The 23,161-nt window shown below is 36.8% G+C and overlaps 2 protein-coding genes across 12 annotated transcripts in view; both read right to left on the bottom strand.

Annotated features, from left to right (window-relative positions):
* Window positions 1–10,153, bottom strand: part of LOC129578213 (uncharacterized) — a 52,934-nt gene extending 42,781 nt beyond the window's left edge. The window contains exons 1-2 of the mRNA XM_055466428.1: window positions 9,587–10,153; window positions 8,341–8,420 (exon numbers count right to left, since the gene is read on the bottom strand). The gene's annotated coding sequence lies outside the window, so the exon portion shown is untranslated. The remainder of the gene's footprint in view (window positions 1–8,340; window positions 8,421–9,586) is intronic.
* A 2,155-nt stretch (window positions 10,154–12,308) lies between these two features.
* On the bottom strand, window positions 12,309–22,600 carry LOC129578205 (putative uncharacterized protein DDB_G0271982). 11 transcript variants are annotated; one of them, XM_055466404.1, is made up of 12 exons: window positions 22,307–22,600; window positions 20,151–20,455; window positions 19,857–19,994; window positions 19,063–19,657; window positions 18,884–18,989; window positions 18,595–18,817; window positions 18,185–18,515; window positions 17,875–18,110; window positions 17,352–17,803; window positions 14,209–14,316; window positions 13,634–13,882; window positions 12,309–13,316 (listed from the first exon to the last, which is right to left on the bottom strand). In XM_055466404.1, the coding sequence occupies exons 2-12, from the start codon at window positions 20,377–20,379 to the stop codon at window positions 12,456–12,458; spliced, it is 3,528 nt and encodes a 1,175-aa protein (XP_055322379.1). In that variant the 5' UTR covers window positions 20,380–20,455; window positions 22,307–22,600; the 3' UTR covers window positions 12,309–12,455. The 11 variants fall into 11 exon arrangements, with proteins under 11 accessions (XP_055322379.1, XP_055322384.1, XP_055322382.1 ...); XM_055466409.1 differs by having other exon boundaries at window positions 19,872–19,994; XM_055466407.1 differs by having other exon boundaries at window positions 19,857–19,982.
* Between the last annotated feature and the right edge of the window lie 561 nt (window positions 22,601–23,161).

Here is a 23,161-nt window from a genome sequence, read left to right as displayed (position 1 = left end):
TTAAGCAAGGCGTGTGTGTATGTGCAACAGAGAAGAAAACACAATACTCCGACTACATTTACATAGAAGCTAAGCAGAAAGTGTGCTTTCCTCTCTCTCTCGCTCGCTATTTCCCTCGATGGAATATAAAACTGGTATTTCGAGGCAAAAAAAAGCAAGGATGAATGAAGATGAAGAAGAAAAATAATCGCAATAAAGGCATTTGTAGGCAGAGGCTATGAAAGCGCTCACACAAGCTGCAGTGTCAAAGCTAGCGAGTTCGATACATGCAGAAGCGCAACGATATTCTGTATAAATACAACTCATCCGACACTAAGCATTAAGTGGTTTTTTTTCTCTTTATAGAAAAAAGATTGCATTCAAACACAATCACAACGTTTACAGTTATTTAATCGGAGCGACAAAATTAGGTGTACCATAAAACTAACTATCGGACTCTTCTTCTTCTTCTTCTTCTTATCTGTAGTTTCTTTCCATTGAAATCCACAGAAGTAAATACAAGCGCACGTCGTTTCGGTGGAAATTCGGTTTCGAAAGGTTTTCCGTATTCGATTTGACAGCAGTTCTTTATGGATTTTCTTCTTCCGCGAATAGAAAAAAGGAAATATGCACAGAGAGTGTGAGATTCATTGTTTCATACAAAATGAAATCAATTATATTACAAGCACATTTCGTGCACTTTACGCGAATCAAAGCTCATCAAATTGAATTTCTACTCTGGTTTTTTTTCGGTTTCTTTCGTCTCTTCTCTTTTGAACAAATTTCATATTTCATTTCATCGTTTGCCAAAGCACGCGAAAAGAACGCGAGCTAGAGTAAATAAAAACAAATATCAAACATATTAAAATCGCTGGCATGTGTAAGCGATGTAAGCTAATGTATAATGGGGCATTTTATTTATTCCAACACATTATATTCGATCGCGTTGCATTTGTGTACTGTTTCTTTCTCTTCTGCTTCTTTTTCTATTCAAAGCTGCATGCAGTTCGTTCATTTCAGTGCTTCGATGCAATATCAAGTATACGTCGAATAAATTATCTACAACAATAATAACATTTATCCATAATTCAATGTGAGAACATTGAAAAAGAAAGTTGCAACCGTACACACATTTGAACACAAATATATGCCGATGGAGGCTCACACTCATACACGCATACACACACCATCAGAAAGACGCACACAGCGCGCAAAAACCACACAAATTCGCTCGAATAATTCGTTTAATGCCAAAGTAGAAGCAGGAAAAAACAGTGGAAGAAGCACACAAAAAAAACGCAGCACATGATGCGAATGTACGGGTGTATTTACTGTGTGTATGCAACAATAACATTCAGTGGTAATATGTAAATGTAGACTCAACGCTGCCGTGTGTATATTATACTGTGTGCTGTAATGCATTCGCTGTACGTTCTCGTGATAATAACAATAAATTGTTTTCGTTTTGCGATTTGACTTTGTGCCGCGCTGATATTGTGATATTGTGTACGTATCGTATCGTACCGCTGTTGTGTGTTTCGTTTCAAATTTTTATTTACATGTTTTCTCTTATTCATTCGTCGCACAGCATTTTAGCGCTATATCCCTCGTGCTATGTTCTTGGTTCACTTTTCAGCGTAGCCAGAGCACACCGAAAAACGATACAAACGAGAAAAAGACAAAATTGTATGTCTCAGTGACACTGGCCCTGGGTTTCCGACCCAATACATTTTTAATAATATGCTCATTCTCTCTAGCTCTATCACTCTCTCTCTCTCTCTCTCTGTGTGTGTGTGTGTGTGTGTCCCTCTATCTCTCTTCCCCTTACTCTCTACCGATTTAGCCGTCTGCTAGGTGGATCTTGTGCGCGCCGTACACATTTTATCACTGCCCATTGCTCTGACTTTGCTACCGGGAGTATCGGATATATGTATATGGTAACTGGGATGGAGTGAAACAAACACACGAAAAGATAGAGAAAAAAAACCGACGACGACAACGACAACGTTAACACGAAAATTGCACCATAGTGCGTATCTGTTGCGGTTATCTAATGTAAAATTCATTACGGTTAAAGCGTTAATTTATTCAAATTTATTGCACAATTATTATTTCGTTTCTGACATGCATGTGACACAACAACCCCTTTTTTATTCAGGCGAATTCTTATCACTATTGTTTTTGAATTACTTCTATCTTGTCGTTCGTGCGGTTTTTTTCTCTGACTTTTATTTGTTTATTACGTCTTTTCTCTCTCTCTCTCTCTCTCTCTCTCTCTCTCTATCTCGATCTATGTTTTGTTTTGTTTGTGCAAGTTTTTGTTTCTGTGTTCGCTATTTGCCAAATATTTAATTGAATTTCACTCTGTTTGTCGGTGTATAAAAATAAAGAATCAAGATTCTTTACGGTATTTCACTTTCGCAACGATCTCTTTCACTCCCATCGAACGGCGTCAATGTAGCTATTTTCCTCTCGAAAATGCTGGCAAACGAGATGCGTTGCGTTGGATCGAATGTGCGAAGTGTGGGACGAACGAGTGAATGATACAGGGAACGAAGAGAGAAAGCGAGGAAGTAGCAACAGCGTTTTTATTGTCTTCCGATAATAATACGGGGTGCTTTTTTGATTGATGAGACCGTCGCTGTGGATACCGTCGAACCATCAAAAACCGAAGCTGCAAGTATGCGCACAGACGGTAATGCTTAGACCGATATAGCGGATGGTATATAGCATAGCATAGTTCAGCATAGCCATGTATACATGCCGGATTTTCGTCGCAAAGTTCCAAGTCATTTGGCAATTGGGAGAGCGAGAGTGAGGCTACAACAACGGCGGGATTGGATAAAATGCGTGTTTTAAGTTTGCAAACGGTGTCTCGTTTCTATCACTTCCTCGCTCGCATTAACAACAACGCTCGCTCGTTCACATGTACCATGTAAATATATTGTCGTCTGTTGCTGCTGTTATTGTTGTTGTTTACCGTTTGAATGAAATCGCGTCTATATTTTTTTTATTTTCTGACAAATACCAGTTGTCGTATTGAATTCATTGTAATACACGTCACTTAGTTACGATTGAGGGGAAGCAAATGAAAATTATATGTATTTTCTGTGCTTTGGTGTTGTCGAATTATTATGTTCTAATCTTTTTCCGAGACGATTTCAAATTACAGGATTAACTATTCTTTTTGCTGTTGTTGGTGTTGTTATTTTATAGTAAATTATTTTAATTGCAGCCTGTGCATGTGTGTGTGTTTGTGCACCCGCTAGTTATTTGAGCAATGACCACCACTTCAATGACGCATAATTATTCTGATTTGTTGGATAAAATTTTGTGCCGTGCATACGATGGGCGATAATTGAATAAATTATGTTCGACAAAGTACACGCGAAGCGACAAGTTGAAATTTCAACATGATAAAATATGGGAAATGGTGCGTATTATATGTAACGTGTTACTCAATGTGCTCGTTTATGTGTCTATTTATGAATACTATTTTCGCGACTGCGAATCGGAGAAAGGAAAAAAAGAGAGAAAGAGGCACACGCGTGAAACGAAAGAACACCAAATAACAAGAACCAACGAAACAGAAACAGAAAAAAAAACATATAGCAAAAATAACATCGGGAACCATATGTCTTTGAATATGTATATATCGCTAGTATCCGTGTATTCGATGGCAATGCCAATTCGTTTAGAATAGACGAAAAAAAAGGCAGCCACACTGAATTTTAAATGGTATTAAATAAAGAAAACACGACGCACGTCGTAAATGCGACACGGTCAACTGATGAATTATAGTTTGCCAGCTATTTTGTTCAATTTATTTTTACTTTCGATGCACTCAAAACAGTTGTTTGTGCTCTCGCTTTTTTTCATTTCCAATTTTTAGCACTACATGAAATGTAGAGCTACTAATCTGCTTTTTTTTTCTAAATACTTTTTGAGTGATGAAACAAATAATGGTGAATTTGAATTTTATGCTCATATTTTTTATTTAATTTAAAACAGGTGCACTAACGACAAATAAGTGCACAACATCTCAAAGCGCCAATCAAATTTTTATTATCAAATGTATTTTTAAAAATTACATTAATTTTCCGTACAGTATTTTCTGGGTCTTGAACAGAATTAAAGTGACTTTCGATTCTATGCTCATATTATTTATTTAATTAAAACCAAAGGCAGTATATTTCAAAAAAGAAATAAAACCAAGATCTTGTGATTCATTTTTAAAATAAATATATTACTTCAAAGTTACTTTGATGAAATAAATTTCATGTAGTGCGCCAAAAAATAGTTTGTTGTGAAACAACAAAATAGATTAAACTAAAAAGTCAAGAACGCAGCGAAGCTCTGCGGTCTTGTTTTTTCTATTTTGCTTTTCGTTGGTTGGTTGATTTTTCTTTCATCATGTTGCATATATGAGTCGATGATATTGTGAAGTGAAATATTGGTGGTGTCTGTGTATGTGTCTATGTATGAAAACAAATGAAATTTTACGGTTTTTAAGTAGTTTTCGGTTATGGGTTATGGATATTAATATACATAAGACGCATGCCGATAAAATTCAAATTTGTATGGCAATTGTTAGAACATTAGGTGAACGAAAAGACGAGAGAGAGAGAGAGAAAAGTAGGCAATACACCGCCATTGAATTACCGTGGCGTCGTTAAATTTGCGCTCATAATTTAAACAACATGCATAAATGCAGAAAAAAATGAACACACAAGGAAGAGCTAATACGTGGAACGCAGCGTGAACGAGTTAAGAAGTTGTGTACTGTCGTCTGTTGACTTCATTTCCACGTATTTGACATGGTTAATGATGTACCGTACGTATTTTACAAGCCAACGATATAATTGTCAACGATATTGAATCCAATTACTTAAAAAACATAAAGGGGATGGAAACAAAAGTAAGCCGAAGAGTTCAAGTGGCAACGATATTTTGCATATATTCGTGTTTTTGGCAACAACACACAACGCACCCGAAAGACAAAAGCAGACACACAAAGAGATAACGATTGAAGGATAGAGAGAAACAGAGCAAGAGAGCAAGAGGGAACAACGACTTTAGTTTCCATCAATGGTAATTTGAACTCACTTCAAGTGTCATTCACCTGCTGTCGATGTCTAGCTTTGATCACGGGAATTTCGTAAATACGTAATAAATTTCAACCTTTTCGGATGTTATTTCGTCGTCATAAAGTTAATGCACTGACGATGATGATGATGACAACGACAACCAACCGAGTTTTGATATTGATGCATTTCATTTGTTTATTTTGAGAGATGCACGTCAATTGGGCTAAATACTTGAGCTTAAAACATAATTCCGTCTCCGATGCATATCATCGCCCGACACACAATATGATGGGCCGGGTGCCGCGTACAAACACATATATGCATTTATCTTTCTATTCGAGATAGAAGTAAAAAAGAAAAACATAATCATCATGCTGGATCACAACTATTTATATTTTTATAAATTGAATAAAAAAAGACGAATGCAACTAATAAGCATGTTGAGTTTTGACAGAATAATTGTTGAATCCTCCATATCTCAATTAGCTTTTTTCCGAATTAAAACAAATGATCAACGCAAATAAAGCGTAAATAGGGAAACAACAATGAGCTAATGAATAGAAAAACGAAATAATTTCTGTCTGCATGAGCGAAAAACTCCCTCCAGTTGAGAAGAGAGAGCGAGAGAGAGGGCAAGAGGGAGAGAGTGCGACGAGCAAAGTGAACTGGGTGTATGGCAGGGCATTTGAGGAAAAAGACACAAACACAAACAACATGCCACGCACACATCATTTATGGTTCGCCAAAAGACGACAAGCATTAGAGCGACCGACCGTCGAACGGGATAGACAGAGGCGGCACGCAACCGACGCGGTAGAGAAAGCCGACGAGCGAGAGAGAGAGAGAGAAGAACGAAGAAGAAGAAGAAGAAGATGATGATGAAAAGCAATAAGCAACACGATTTTTCGGATGTGTGCTGTGTTGTGTATACTTATATCTATCGTATCTATGTGTATACATTGAACTGCTTTGAACGCTTGTCTAGTAAATCTATGGCAAGAAATGCTTCGACTGCACCAAACATAATACTATAACGTAAAAACCAGAAAGAGATTGAAGAGAAAAGCAAACGAAGAAGAAGAAGTAGTAGCGAGAGAGAGAGAGGGAGAGAGAGAGAAGAAGAAGTAAAAAAACGTATACACAGCGCACCGACTCATTTTTATGGCATTTATCTAGGAAAAATGGAACTTGGGCTTTAAGTGCTTTGGGTTTGTACTCATTTCGATTTTCTCCGTCCTGCTTCAATCAAGTCAATTTTTTTCGTTCGTTTTGCATTAACGCTAACAATATTTTTTCTCTTTGGTTAATTCATTCGAGCAAATAATACGAGTCGAACGCACGGCGTGTGCGAAAGACAGAGAGAGTAGCAGAGAGATAGATTGAGAATCGTGAATCAGTACGAGTCATCTTGTCTCCGTTCTGTATCGAAGGTGCTGTTCCAACTTCATTCGCGTGTTTGCCCGTTTATTTCTTTCTTTTGAATGAAATAAAAAAAAATCATTTGTTGAAACTAATAATTTTTTTGGTTTAATATTTTCTTTAAATTGAATGTATTGAACTCGTATTCGGTTATATGATTATTGCTTTTTTTAAATGTAGCAAATGAAGAAGAAGAAGAAGAAGAAGCAGAAGTAGAAACAAATGTTTGTTATTTGTCTATCTCTGTTTCGCATTGATTCCAGTTTGTGTGTTTATCGTGCGAGAGACAAGAAAGCCTTGACTCCACTCGATCGCATCATATTTATTGGTGTTATTGTTGCTGTTGTTGTCACTGTTGTTGCGATTATATATTGAAATATAATATTGGCATGAACTTCAGCAAATGTAAGCGTACACGACGATATTATTTATAGGTTCTCATGTGGAAATTTTAATATGATATGGAGGATTTTGTACGGAAAATACCGTCTCACCGAGACACACACACTTCGGCGGATAACAGCACATCAGCAGCTTCACGTGCAGCTATGTCACAATTCCACTTAGTTTTCCGATTTTTGCGCCGCATAACATATTCACAATAACAACAACGACAACGATGACGATAGTAAAAAAAATTTGAAAACCAACGGCAGAATAGATCACAAAAATTATAACAGCACACAAATTAAACCGAAAAGGAATACAAGCCGCTTTACGCGCACGCAGTGTGCTATGAACATTACATCGTGGATAAATAGGTGGCTAGCAATGTGCCTAGGGATAGAGAGAGAGAGAGAGAGAGAGAGAGAGAGAGAGAGAGAGAGAGAGTGAGAGAGAGATGAAGAGGAAGACGAGGAAGAATAGTGTCGAATGTGTGTTTTCTGTAAATAAAAGCGAGAATGTCATTTCGAGAAAAAAAAGACCATTCACTAAACGTCAATGTGTGCTTGGAATATACACTTCGATACACATATGCGGCCTTTTTCTCTCTCTCACTTTGCTCTCTTGACTTGTTACGTTGTCCTTTTGTTGTCGTTGTCCTTATTCGTATGTACGTGTTCACTGTTTGCTATTCAAGTGATCGACCATTCAAATATTTTTATCTGTGAGCGATCAAATGTTTTTTTTTCGTATACACACGTATTCGTTCAGCGGCTCGTTGATACATCATATTATTTCATCGTGTTATTATTGTTGTTGTTGATGTTGTTTTTTTTTCGTCTATAGCTTTTTTTCATCATTTCGCTGAGGTTTCGCTTTATTTCAATTCGACCGAAGAAATCGATGTGGAGTGGATGCAAAATAATCAAATCGCGCGCAGACAAAGAGACATAAACATGGTTCTCAAAGTGCAATAACATTTTTTTGTGGTCGTTGTTGTTGTTGTTATTGTTATTTTTATATTTCGTTTTCGTGTTCATCTATTTGGACACGTTCGCGTTCGCGTTAGCGTTCACTTCTCAATTTATGTTGTGATCATCAACAAACAAACAATAAAAATCTCGCCAAAAATTGCAATTGGTATTTATGTGTATCTATAGAGATATATTTCTTGCTTCGTTTTGATTTTGATTTTTATTATTGTTTGACGTTCGTCTTACAAAAATCCAATAATTAGTTGGCTTGGTGCGATTTGCGTTTCGCGATTTCCTTATGCGAATGCTATGACAGAGCATCACTTAACTCACTGCCGAGATATATATTTTAAATACACATCGCACATATTTGTCTATGGTAAACTATTGTTATATTCACTCATGTTCATGTCACTCAACGACGACGACGACAACGACGAACAATTCACTTTATTGTACAATTGATGATTGTGTGATATCGATATGGTAGTACTCACCCGCAGATTCTTTTTTTGTTTCATTCACTATGTGATTTTTTTTCTCTGCTTCTCTCACTCACTGACTCTCTTTTCTGCTGCTGTTTATAATAAGAACAATAAAAAAAAGTTTGTGTTATTTAATCCAATCAAGTATATTTGTTTTTCCAGAATGAACACGAAAAGTATCGCAGTGAAATTTGCTGTGTGTTTTTTTGTATCTCTCTGTCTCTGTCTCAAACTTGTTTATATGTTAATCGACGAAATTTTATATTAATAGAGTTCACACGATGTTCATTTTATTTGCCTTGATTTTTCTCGGTTTTCACGATGACGTTTTGTTTCTCGCTCTCTTTCTCTCTCTCTCTCTCTCTCTCTCTCTCTCGCTCTCTTTCGCTGTGCTCCTTTCTTTGCTGTCGCAAGCGTTCGATTCATGAAAATGAGATGAATGTGTGTTCGCTATTTTTCGCACATTCCAATGCGAACACGAGCGACGGAAAGAGAGCGCATTTCACTAATTTAAAAACGTAAATATTTGCACTGTGGTTTAACTCGAACGCATTTCATTTCATTATTGTTTGCTTCCTTTCCAACCGCTGTTCGCTCTCTGTGCTTTTTCTTTCTTTCGTTTTTGTTTTTCACCTAATTTCCAATGGAATCCATTTCAATTTTTCTAAAACAAAAATAGATATTCGATAGAGCCCAATATTTATGCACCGATTCTTCTTCTTCTTCTTCTTTGCATCAAAATATCACATCAATCTATACAAGTATCTTGCATTGGAAGTAGATGACATGAACCAAAAAAAAAAAAAAACAGAGAAAAAAAATCATGAAAGAGAATCGAAACAATGTATCAGCAGGGCCCAAAAAAAACACCTGATACGCGCTTCTTGTTTTGGGATTTGAAGAGCAAAGAAAAACCGAGCGAATTAAAAAAATGATTTGATGAATGCACGAAAGCCAAGTACCACCAATATACACATCAAAACACCATGAAACATGTACACACAGTTCACTGTTCGCTGCGCGTTGCTGTTAATCAGGCGATTGCAAAATAAACAATATCATTACATTTTCAGCGGTTACATTGAATTCACTACTCTTTTAGCGGCATCGTCGATTTTAACACAACAACAACAATGAACTAACGATAGCAATAAGAAAAATACAGTCAATTCACACATTTCACACTGCGATGTCCTTTCAATGAATTCCCGATCGGAATCGTCGTTTGTAATTTAAAAACAAAACATAACACACTTACACGAGAGATGAATAAAAATGCACGGTAGTATGATGTTTTCCTTGTCTGTTTCTGTCTCTTTCTTTTGCTTGTTTCTTTTTTTTCGAAATTTATTTTGCTCGTATCCAAATTCTTGTGATTTTCAATTTGTTGCTGTGGCTTTCAATTGTTTTAATTTCTGTATAACTATTTCTTTCTCTTTGTTTTGCTTCTGCTTCTTACTTTTTTTTTACTTCTTCTTTAAATTATCTTATAAATTATTTCATCGAGAAATCTATTTTCTTACGCGGATTATGTATATGTTACAATGTTACATCTATTTTTTTTCATTTTGCTTATGAACGGCTAAATAGATAGTATTAATATGAAAATGGTTTTTTTTTGTCTATATATTTTTGTTTTAAAAAAAAATTGTTGTTTTGTTAAACGCGCGCATGTAACAAATACAAAATACGTCTAACCTCGTCAACGGCTTTAACTCAACTGAATGAAAACAAAAACGTAAAAAAACGAACACCATACGAAATGCGGCCGAATAACTGTTGTGAATTGACAGTTTCGATACACATGCACGCAGAGCGTTCCGCTCACACATAGCGATGTATATACAGATCTATACAGATATAGTTATACATACGACACAGCGAACAGAAGAGCTATATATCATATACATGTGTGTATACATTGGTGTAGTGTGGTTTGTGTGTAGTAAGCGCAAAAAAGCACCACACATACATGCGTTGGCTGTGGGTTTCAAGTGTGGAGAGAACGTAGAGCAGCAGGCAAGAGAGAAAGAGAGAGAGAGAGATTGAGAGAGAGTTTGTGTGTGTGTTGGCAACCGGCGGTTAAGTGAGGGGGCATATCGTGTGTCCGATTGCACAGACTGCTCTGTATTGAATGTGTTAGTATGTATTTATACTTGTGCGTTAGTATCTTGTTAGTTGCTTTTAGTCGTTTCTTTTGTTGATTCCATCATCAGTATGAACGAGCGAGCTGCTTAGAAATGCCACATAATGTGAGCTGTATACATGCATCGTTCGGATCTTGACTCTCCGTACACACAAACACACATACACATACACAAACGCAACTCGGTTTAATGTGTTCGTCGATTCGAAATAAATGATCATCTCTTGTCTCTCTTTATCATTTTGCTTCCCTGAAATTCTTTCGATTCGTCGATTCGATCCAAAGTGTGAGTATAAGTGGGTTTCGTTTTACAGGATGGATCAAAATAACTCTATCTGTGTATATACTAGTTTTCAATTTGACATTCAATCATGTACGAATGGGACCCCCTTCATTCGATTGTGCACGAGACACACTTTTCGTCGTGATCTTTTCACGATCAATTGATTGATTGATCGCTTACCGCCGCTGGATGTCTTTGCAAATAATTCTCCGTATCAAGTTCTCTCTCCGTTTTTTGCTTCTTCTTCTTCTTCTCTTTAACTCAAATGCCAGATGACTACTTACACGAAGAAAAAAAAAAGCATTCCTTCATGGAATCACTTTGGGACGAAATGATTAACTTGTACCGAACGACGAACAAAAAGAATGAAATCAATCTGAATTTCATTGATTATGGGGAATTCTAGACACCGTTACAGTTTTTCTTGCCAATACCAACATAAATTCACTAATTAAGAGCACACCAAGTGAACAAGAAAAGGCGGCCAATGCAGTTTAAATGCCAAGATTTTTTTTTGCACAGCACCACTTCGTCAATCACACCGATTCAAAGATTTCCGTCAGCTTTGATATCTTTCGCAATAAAATGCCAATTAAATGAAACTGTTTGCTTCCTTTCCTTATGCTTACTACTCTCATATGTACGTACGTGGACTACGATGACAACGACGATGGGGTCCCACTCAGAAACATATAAATAATACTCCATCGAGTGTTCAGTTCAATTGCTCATAGCAAAAGAAACAACACTTACTTAATGGCAATAATGGCAAAGTATGCAGTTTGCTTTTTTTTGTCATTCACTCCATATACATTGGATTATGCACGTTGCATATGTAGCACAATTTCCCTGTGTGATGTAAAAAAAAAACAAAGAAATAAAATGAAATGAATGGAAAAAAAGCGCAAACGACCGAACGAATGAGCGAGCGAGCGAACGAACACCAAAACCAACGAACAAACGAAGAAAATAAATAAACGAAATGAACACAATGTTGTAGTTCAAATGAACATGTATACGTTACATGCCGTGGTTCGTACCCACCATTCGCTTGGGAACGTGTAGAAGTGCGATTGAATGCGAATATAAACGAAATAAACTACAATTACACGCAGCGTACGTATGTATAACATGTACATAGAGTGTACGGGCACATATATAACCGTAAGCCTTGACACACTTTCTATGAAAATCAATGATGAAAGTGGTCCACTTTCAATTATCGAGTGATAATGAAACAATTTTTAGTCGATTGCCTCTTTTTTTCTTCTTATCGGTGTGTGCAAGCAATTTTTCCCTAACTCATCATTTGTTGTTTTTTTGTCGTCGGTTCTTACTGGCCCGGTGTTGGTGTGCTGCTATTTCGGAATGATGATTATTTACTTTGGTTTGTACACCTTCGTCCGTTCGAGGAGCACACACGACCACTGCTCATTTCAATTTCCTATTGATTCCGCAGTCCGCACTCTCCAATCGGATTGAATAATCTGTTGCTTTTTAAATATTTCCAATTCGCTGCAATGCAAAGCACAAAGTAAAACCGTTTCTTCCTTTAATTAGATTCCATCGTTTTATTTAATCTACATATTATTAGGTAAACATTGAAACACTAAGAAGTTTCAAATTTTTAACAAAAAAAAAAGAGAATTATTAATTTTTCATTCTGATTTGCGAAAATCTAGTTTTAAAAAAATCGAATTAAAATTGAATTTTGTATCGATTTTCTCCCCTTGTAACGCTGCCGCCTCGTCGTCCCGTTCGATTATTATCGATTGGTTTGGGTGGCAAGGAAGCCGTTTTATCTTGTGTTGTCAATGACATATACTTTGGTGGCGTACGTGAGTTGATATGTTGATGATGGAAAGATGCATTCGATGCATTATGTACGTCGACCTTCAGATGGATTGGACTCTGGCGTAAATTTGAATTTACTGAATGATTCGATTCGCTCGAATTCAACGAATCACGTGAATGTTGTTGTTTGTTTGAATTAGACGCTGCTGCGGGTGAATATTTACGTGCACTTGGCAATAGGGAGCGTTTGAACGCACTGCCACTGCTGCCGCTGCCTCCGCCGCCGCCGCCACCGCTATTGCCACTTTCCGATGCTTTATTCATTTTGGGCGATTCTTCCAGACGCTGATAATACTTTGTCGATGTATGTTCAGGTTTGGAGAATTCCGACTGTTTGCTCATCATTGATCCGTAATCCTTACGCTTTAGCGAAAAGTGTGGATTAGGAAAGTTGAGCATCTCCTTCATTTCCACATAATTATTTTTGGCGGGTGGTGTGAAATCGCGACGCGAATATTCGTTGCGTTTCATGGTAGCCGCTTTCATTTCAAATTGTAATTGTGACATTTTCGGTGGCGTTTGCGAGCGTGCCTTATTCGACGAATCGCTCAGGCGGTCATAGTCAATTTTTCGCGGTGGTTTCAAGCTGCGCGCTGGCCGTGGCAGTGCACTCGGTGGTAAAGATGTGCCACGATTTTCCTTCATTCGTCCAGCCGCTATCTGATAGGCGGCATTCTGTCCCAAGTTTGCATACGCTTTTACATCCTACCGATTCAAAGAGGGAAAAAATCGAGAAAAAAAAAACGATTTTATTTGAACAACATTGGAATGAATCTGGTTTTTGGCAGAAAAATTTCGTATTTGTAATGTGGTTGCTTTGTTAGAGTTTAATTTTTGTTTTGTTCTGTATTAAAATGTACAAATTTGTGCCGAAATAATATTGTTTCTATTTTCTGGAGGATGTGAATTTGTGTATGTTTGTGTGTATTTTGTATTTTTTTTCTCTAAATTTTCGATGAGTTTTTCAATTAGACTAAAAATAGACTTAATTTGTTCAATGAAAATAAAGAAAATCGCTCGACCTTTATGAGATTGTTGTTATCAATATTGCTAATGTCGGTCATATTTTGACCAACAAAACTTTTGGTTACTTGTGCCAAGTTTCCCGTTAAATTAGTTCTGAGCTTTTGTGAGCATAGGCCTTGTTTCTCGAGGAAAACGATTTCGTCGGCTTTCGTTTGGCATGTCATCGATGCGGCCGATGGTAGTCCAAGATCTTGGTCCTTTGACTCGTGGCGGTTGCGTTCCCGTTGATCGATATGTGCTAGTTTCTATATATATATATATATATATATATATATATATATATATATATAAATTGTGGATTGTATAGCATATTGGAACAAGGTCAATGATCTAAAACGCCTTCTTTACAATTAACGCGCTCATTTAACCGGTCGACGCTCAATTCCAAGTCAGCGACACGGTCAATATTTATGTGTTTGGTCGACAATTCAAGTTTGATTTTTTTTTCTTTTTTTTATCGTTTTTTTTTTCTCGGTTTCGTTTGGCAACCAACACAAAAATCACCAAGCAAGAAAAGTAAAGACAAATAAAACGAAATTTACGAAATTGCCATATTTCATAAGAAAATTACCTGTAGAAATGAGTCGCTATTGTTTGTCGATAGAACGGATACCTGATCGGAAAGTAGGGCCAGATTCGATTTTTTTGAACTAAGACTCGGAAAACAGCATAGACCTCGCTAATAAAATAAAGATAATGAATGATACGCAAAAAAATTCAAAAATTCTTTATTGCATTCGAAGGACCAAAACAAAAATATGTTGTTAAATTTTTGTTTTATTCTGTGATGTGAGAGTAATGTTTCACAAACCTTTTCAATTTAAATGGAAAAAACACAGCAAACAACACAAATAAGGATGAAATTAACCACAAGGTTTTTTATTTGCATTGTAAATACGTTCGGTTTTTTTTTTGCGAATCGCACTCCATGCTCAGCTGTTCCGTATTGGGCAAAGGATTATAAGCCACACGCAATACAAGCAAAACATAAATTAAAGCCGTAAATATGTTCTAATTGAGGACAGTAACCGCAAAAGCAGATTGATCCACAGACAAAAAATAAATCATCATTGATAAAAAAAATCCATTTGGGGGGTTTTTTATTTTTTTTTAATTTGTTTTTAATTTATTTTGGTAAATAGTATATAAGTTTAAAAATGTTCAAAAATATTAAATAAAAATTCATTTGGTCGTTGGATTTGTGTGTGTGTGTGTGTTGAATTTATTCATGCATTAAATTTGGGTTAAAAATTAGACTAAAAAAACATTCTGCACATATTCATGCTCCTGACCAGCGCCGTAGCCAGGCCGGCGCAATGGGTGCATTGCACCCTCCAAAAATTTCAAAGGTGCAACAAAATCGGGTTTCAAAGGTGCAACAAAAGAAAAATTTCGATTTTGCACCCTCCAATTTTTTTTCTGGCTACAGCGCTGCTCCTGACCGACGGCAAATATACTATAAGTGTATATGTGTTTAAAAAAAAGTATTCCGAGTATTTGATGGCATCATGTGAGCACCTCGTACCTATTCTATTTGTTTTTTTGACACAATTTACAATATTCATTATTCGGTCTGTATTTTGTTCGTAAGCCATTTTTCAGGCAAATATTTAGGAAACATTTAAATGACAATAAAGTGTCCTTCAAAAAGTATTCAATATCCTATGGAGTTTTTTCGTTCAATTTTATTTTCCATCGCACTTTCCGTCTGGTAACATACCATTTAAATAGAAAAAAAACATCTACTCCGTGTTCGTCATCAACTTTAACTTCGTTTTTCTTTAATCCTTTCGCTTTTCTTCTTCGTTTGTCCTGTACAAGGGGCAGAATGATTGGCTTTGCCAGACATGCAAGACCTGACTCAATTACAACTTAAACCATATTTTATTGTATAACCAATAAGTCGGTAAAGTAAACATTGACTACAAATGTACAGAAATATTCAAGTGAAGAAGATCTCCGTGAAATGTACCGAAATAATAATGGAGATGTGCAGAGCCTGCTGCAATTATAATATTTAAATCAATGAATTTATCGTATTTTTTTTTGTTTTGTTTTGAATGAACTTTAACGGTAGCTGGATTTTTTTTTATGTTGAGTTTTTATTCATGGTGAATCATCATTTTAGCTATAAGAAAAAAAAACGTCTAGAAAGATGTTTCGGTTTCTATTCGTATGAATTTCAGTCTCATTATCTATTTCATAAAGAAGGTTTGTTTACCCTTCCAATATTTTATGCAGCTGCCCTACGAGCCAAAAAAAAATACATTTAAGCGCGTAATAAACGGATTATCTGTCTCTTAAACTTCGATACGATAAAAAAAATGTTCTTTTGAAATTCTTGCTCGCCACATTTTTTTAACGAATTTTATCAACGGGATCCTAAATTCTTTTTAATCACGGAGCTCTTTAAAAAACTTTTATTCAAAACGGAGCCTGTTAATGTATAGCTGAAGCAAAAGCCAGAAAAAATTCTACTTTTAGTATTACCAAATTCGGAAAACATCTATTAATTTTAAGGCTCTTAATGTTGTTTCTCACACTTTCTTTCACTCTTTCTCTTGCGCAAAAGCATTGGTGTGTTTTAGTTGAGCGTTTAGTTATTTTGTATTGTTTTTTGTTTTAAATAAATGTCAAAATGGAAATTTAAAAAAAATGTTTTTCTTCCCTACACGCCGTACATAAGTACGTAAATCTCACGACGGAGAGCGCATATACCACAGCCATACGGCTGCCGGGCGTGCACACGTACAAACTTGCAGTCGCTACCCTCAGTCGTGAGTATCGAACTCGACAGTTGAGAGGCCCTCAAAAGTATATGCGTTTCAGATTGTATTTAACACGAAACGTGTGCATTCGTCGCCTTGCGAATTACTCGGAGAGGCAGAATGAAAAAACTTCGAGTCGAGCGAATGAAACCACAGACATTCACAACACAATACATTTGCTTCTGTATTGGTTGCAGTAGCGCGAGAGTAACGTTCGTTCGTTTAGATTTTATCAAAAAAAAAACATTTTTCATATAAAAATTGAGCGGAAATTTTTTTTTTCTTCACCAAAATTCGAATTAACAAATATGGAATGAAAAAAAAAATTAATTATCCTCAGTCAGTTTCGAAGCGATGTCAAAATTGGAACAGAATGGAATGTTCCAGACCAGAACACAGTCGATTGATTGGTTTGTATGCGTGTATCAATGTGTCATCGATCCAAACGAATGGATTCGCACAAAAGGAACAATGGTTGTGTGTATGAAGTTGCAACACAGAGGTTTTTGTTGCCAAATCGAAATTGCACCTATACAAACGAATCAGTCGACTTAATATATATTCAAGCGCGCATCGATCGAGCATCGTATTTGAATTTATTAACTGTGTGACAAACCAAAACAGCTTAGTTACGGAGCGATTTTCAAACACAGTGGACATGTCCTTGCATGCATTTGCTGTGGTATCGAAAGAGTGAGAGGAACAACTATGAAAATTTTCATCAACAAAAACCAAAAACAGAAAAACGGGTCAAATCAATGAGGGTGGCAACGTTCAAACGGATTGTTTAGTAAAACTCTTCTTTGTCAGCGGATATGTCTCGGCATGAGCTAGCAATTTCCTTACTAGTTTGTATTTGATTCAAAATGATATCATTGGTCGAATTGTATTCGCGTTGCTTTTGTGCTAAAAGCCTCGACACATGCTCCAGTGACAATTGGCTTACCTTCGTGAGTAACTGTTCGTCAAGATGTTTTTTCATATGGTCATCAATTGATTTTCGTGTAATATTTTCGTAAGATGTGTCATAGCTAGATGTGTTTTGGTTATAATTTGGTGAATCATAGTTGTTGCTATAGTTGGAACTGTTGGCCGAATAATTGCCGGTCACACCAACAACGCCGCCCGATGAATTCACAACATTACTATTTAGATTGATTGACTGTAAGTTAGCTGGATTGGTTTTGTACGGTGACGAAACCTGTGGCGAATACACCGGACTCGGTACATATGAGCTGGCCATCGATGCCGATGGATGGCCATATGATTGGTCAAGCAATGACGATGTATTTGTTGCCGTATTGAAGGAATTATTCGATGTATTGTATGAATTTTGTGAATTAAATGCCAACGGACTCAAACCATAGCTGTTGTACGAATCGAAAGATGATCCACAAACTGCAAGAAAATAAACCGAAAACAAAAAATTCAATAGCATTCAAATAACAACTGGACAACGTGTGTATTACTTTTCTTCTCTTGCAGCAATCTTATTTCAACATCTTTGTCGGCCAATTTGCTTTCCAATACCTTGAGATGTGCTTGTAAATCGTTCATTTTGCGCTGAGCTGAATGCACTTCTTCCAAATATCGCAATTTATCCTGCTTCGCTTCGGCTAGTATTCGATCGTCTTGCTTGTCCATGGTCGATAACTTTGATGTATTCTGCCTCCCATCGTCAATGTGACGCTGCTCATTTTCAACTCTGAAACACAGCCAAAAACAACACCTCAATGAATGATTCAGACCGCAAGAAGGTTGAGTGTTATCAAATGTTACCGAATCATTTGAGCCTTGTCCGCCATTTGCCACTTGGTTTCGCTGTTCGTACTGCTGCCACTTCGATTCGATTCTTTCACCAATTCCGGATCAAATTCTAGCATATTCTTTCGTTCGCATTGCTTCGGTTGCTGCAACTGGTGCAGTTGATTTAATCGATCGATATACATTTGCTTCTTTCTTAGTTCCTCCTCCAAGCGTCGGATATTTTGCTGTGCATTGGTCAATGCTGAATCCAAAATGCCAATGTGATTTCGTTGTTCCTGCAATGTTGCACGCTGTGCACCGATCTCAATGTCTTGCCGTTCCTTTGCTGCGCTCAATTCTTTATCTTAAACCAGAAATTAACATCCAAATAAAATATTGAACCGAAAATTGTTTGTTGAGGTCAAACAAAAATTAAAACTTACTTTGTGTGAAAAGTTGTGCGATTAAAATCTGATGTTCGGATGGTGCAAGCAGCTGACTTTGCAAAATATCCACTTGATCTTTCATAACTGAGTTGAGTTCTTGGACACGCTGTAGATCGCTCTGCAAACGCATACGTGCCGCTCTTTCAAGTTTCTCGCGGCGTTCGCACGTCTGCTTGAGTTCCTCATGCGCACGGTAAATATTTGTGACTTCTTCTTCAAGCTACGACAAAAAAAAAACATTAACGTCAATTCAATCAATCTGAATGTATGAAAATTCAATCCATACTTTCTGTGTTTTGGCCACTTTTGTGAAGCAATTCTGCAATTGTTGCTTAAGCAGATGATTTTCTTTGACCAGCGTTTCCATTGCATCAATATCCTTTTCGGGTAATCTACATCAATGATGAAATCACAAAAATCAACATGGTTTCTTTCCCACTTTATACAAGAATATGCTTAACTTACTTGGTTAAATCGGGTTGACTTTTGCTTTTAATTTTGCTGTTGCTTTGTTCATTTTGTTCGGTAATCACCCACTTCGTCGTGTGTTCTTTGTCACTTTCAAGTAGGCTGCGTTCACGTGATGATGATGTTCTCTGGCGATTGCTTGGTATTTTCATCTCTTTGGCGAGATGCTTTAGCACATGACTTTGATTTAAATAATCGTCGGGTATTTCGGTAATTTCTTGCATTCCCTGTTCACCGTACGAATGTGGTCGCTCTTTTTTGCCATCAAGATGATCGCCGGCCATGCGATTCAACGGTGCATGCAACGTATCATCCGGATGGATAATTAGCGTATTGTACGAACACGTTGATACATCCATCGACGATCGATTCGAATTGATGTTATCCTTAAGTGAATTTCGATTTGAACCGATGCCAATGCTAATGCTGTTATTTGGATTATTGACTATGCTTTCATTGGTGCTGCTATTCATTTGTTGGCCGCTCAAAATTGGAGTTTGACTCCCCGAATGACTACGATTACTCGATGCATAACGCGTTGAATCGGACGATGTGTTCGACGAGAAACGCTGTTGATCGGACACGTATCGGGCTGCATGCGAAATGATGCAATTTAATTTCGTGTAATCACACTTTTGGTCAAAATATTTTGAAACCGTTGATAACAAAATGAAATGGGTGGGTTTATGGAAATGGATTTTCACTACGTCACTATGTATTAGATGGATTGATTGGTGTGTATATGTGTATGTGTATGTGTATATATGTGTGTGTTTGTATTAATCTCTAACCTGAATTTTCATTACCACTTTGACTCGATTCGACCAAATTCTCCTGTCCCTGTGGTTCGGCACGTGGTGTATGGCGTAAAACATATCGCTGTTCCATCGATAAGTTTTCGTTTGACGTTGAAATATCTGTATCAGAGCCTAAAATGTTTATTCAAATATTCTTTTGCTATATAAATACTGAAATTGTATAAATCGATTTGCAACAACACCAGCAGCGACAACAATGAAAAATGAAACACTGCATTGCAAAGTGAACGTAAAATAAGAACAAAAAAGATGTAATATGAAATTTACCGTAGGGTGATTGATTAGCTGGCAATTTTTTTGTGGTTTGCATTGTTTGGACAGGAGTGGATTTGATATTTTTCGTGTAAACAATGGTGGATGGTTTTTTGCCAACGATCGATATGGTGCTATTTTTCGTAAAATTATTCGCGGATGGTTTGACTGGTTGTTGTGGTGGTTGTTGACTCGTTTGTGACGAAACTGATGAAAATCGCAAGCCGGATGGTTTCGATGACATTCTACCGAAATTTCGCACGTTTACCAAGCTTCGTTAAATCGAATGTGTGATCCTTATAACAAACTGCCTAAGTCATCTACAATGATGTGATATGCGATACGATGCGATGAAATAAAACGAGATAGAGATAAAAGAAGAGAAGAACAACAACAACAACAAAAAGAGAAATCAACAATTTAATTTAAAGCCATAACGAATATATTGTATTGACGTCTGTAAACAATGAGAAACAAGTCATCACAGAAATATTTACGCCGAACTCTGCGGCGGCGAATTTATACTGTGACACATAATGGCAACAATAAAATAAATAAACAAAAACACAAATTCTTTTGCACAAACACATATATTCAGGCACATACAACGCTGAACGAAATGATGAACGAAAAAAAAGTAGCGACAAAAACCCGCTTCAATAAAATGGATGACACTCCCTAGGGAGATAGAGATATAGAGATATCCCAGTAGATCGCACACATTATTTTTCCATCAAATTCATTTTGAAACGAATTTCTGAAGGGAAGATAAGTCCAGTTTGAACTGTAAGTTTGTCAATGCCATCGCACACAAGCCGAACCACACACACTCACACGCACGCACACACATTCACTCTTCTCATAACAACAACAAAAATGATCAGTCAATTTGCTACATTGATGATGGTGCTGCTACTGCTGCAGCTGTTATTGTTGCGCGATTCATTTGTGTATAGCATGATAGCACCTATGACGTTCTATTTTGACGTGATATTACGCGGTTTCGACCACATTCACATGAATTATATTCATAAGCGATCTATCACCAATTTGGTGTGTGATCACATACAATTCAAACGGTTTTGAATGACTGATTTGCGCTTTTCAAATATTCTTTTTTGGCTCGAAATTGTGTGCGTGTGCGTGTGCGTGTTTTTTTCCATATCTTTCTTGTTGTCCAAATTAAGCCATTGGAATTCGATTGTCGGCAAATGAATGGAATGGAATGTAATAAACGCATTCAGCCGAAATAACCGACTCTATACACGGTACGAACACATTCTTTGCGTACGTAGTTACGCATTTGGAACGGTGCATTTGGCAATTATGAGTTATTACTGTAGATGGCTTATGATTGCACCTATAGCAACTGCATTCCGATAGAGGCACATGGATATGCAGAGGGAGAGAGGGAGCATAAAGCCCAAATGTTATGCGTTTGAAGGCGCAAACGAATGTATGTGTGACGTAAACTATGCTGAACCCTCAGGTCATTGCTCATCTCGTTGCCAAAACGAGAGATTCATCCAATTGGCAAACTCTTGCATCAATTTGGATAATTGTAGGGGAAAAACGACCACACGCAGCATATACGCACACCACAAATGCACACAAATTGCATATGGCAAATATGCCATAAGCACAATAACAGATACAGCAAAAATGTGTGGAATGTTGATAGGGAACTTAATGAAATACGAGGTCACCACACACACGCGCACACACACTCGATTTTGTACGTGTTATTTAGGTGTACAAGTTGATGGAAATCAAAATTATTTTTTTCTCAATATCTAGCGCGTAAATTGGAATCTGATTGCAAAAGTAGCCACATGAAATATCATAGTGGGCTGATTTATCAACATAATTTTTGCGAAATCGGTTCTCGTTGAAGGGAGAATAGAAAGACAAAAACAAATGCATTCAATTTTCTCATACGAATAATATATCTCGGAGGATGGGTTCAAAGGTTCACACAAATGCGATATTTTGTGCACGTAAAACACACTCGAATCACTTGAGCACACTCATATTCTTATTTCTGTTCTTCATTTTCGATCATAGATCGCTGATCAGCGATGTCCACTCAAAACAATGCATTCCCATTTAGATTCGAATGAAAATATACACATTTTATCACAAATTTAAACCTATTTGCAATTTACACTTACAATCGACTAAAACAACGATTTTTCCATCGAATCGAGCAATGCAACTTCAATTTTTAATTTATCTTCTTTTTATTAAAAAAAATAAATAATCAAATGTACAATTTTTCAATTATTCATTTGCTAAACACACGATTTTGGCACATTAGGAAAAAAAATAGTTTGCGCATAGCTCACTGGCAGCGCTACTTTAACAAAAAAAATTTTTTCGTCTTTTCTTCAACTTTCATTGTTATTACTATTATGAAATTATTAAGTCGGACGATTCGATACAATGTACGGGCTGGATCGTGGTGAGTTTCATTTCCAAAAACGATCGCATATCGGATTTGTTGGGCCGCATGGATTTATTGGATTTTCTGGTCGCACTCCCAGCGATGGATTGTAGTAAATGGCACAACCTGAAAGCACAAATATGATTTTCTTTTCTGCAATTTTTGTCCTTTGCTTGAAATGACCAAGCGATTAATATACTCACTGCCGTTGTTGAGTACTCGTATTTTTCTCGCTCCTTCTGGGTTAGTGTGCTTGCCCATTGAAATCATTTCAAAACGATTTGCGAACAATGCTGGACAACACTTTGGAAATGGTCTGGTCAAACAGATCGGATGGCCTTGGCATTCGGATCTCTGGCAATCGTATTGCAACCCATTTCGCCGTGTACAATTGCAATTTGCAATTAAACGTCCTCCACGAAGCTCACGGCTTCTACTGGCTAAATTTTTCCATGACATTTTTTGAAATTTTGTTTTTTTTTTACTAACTCTCAAACTGAGTGATTTAGAAAACACTTGCGTTCTATACCGAACAAAATTTTTTATTGATTCGATTGAACAAAAGCTAACTAGATCAGGATCG

This window comes from Sitodiplosis mosellana, unplaced genomic scaffold (genome assembly GCF_009176505.1).
Source record: "Sitodiplosis mosellana isolate CC-2019 unplaced genomic scaffold, AAFC_SMos_1.0 Smas_scaffold_6226, whole genome shotgun sequence".
NCBI classification, from domain to species: Eukaryota; Metazoa; Arthropoda; class Insecta; order Diptera; family Cecidomyiidae; genus Sitodiplosis; species Sitodiplosis mosellana.
The sequence above is the reverse complement of the archived record's forward strand: the minus strand, read 5'-3'. Positions and strand labels throughout refer to the sequence as shown.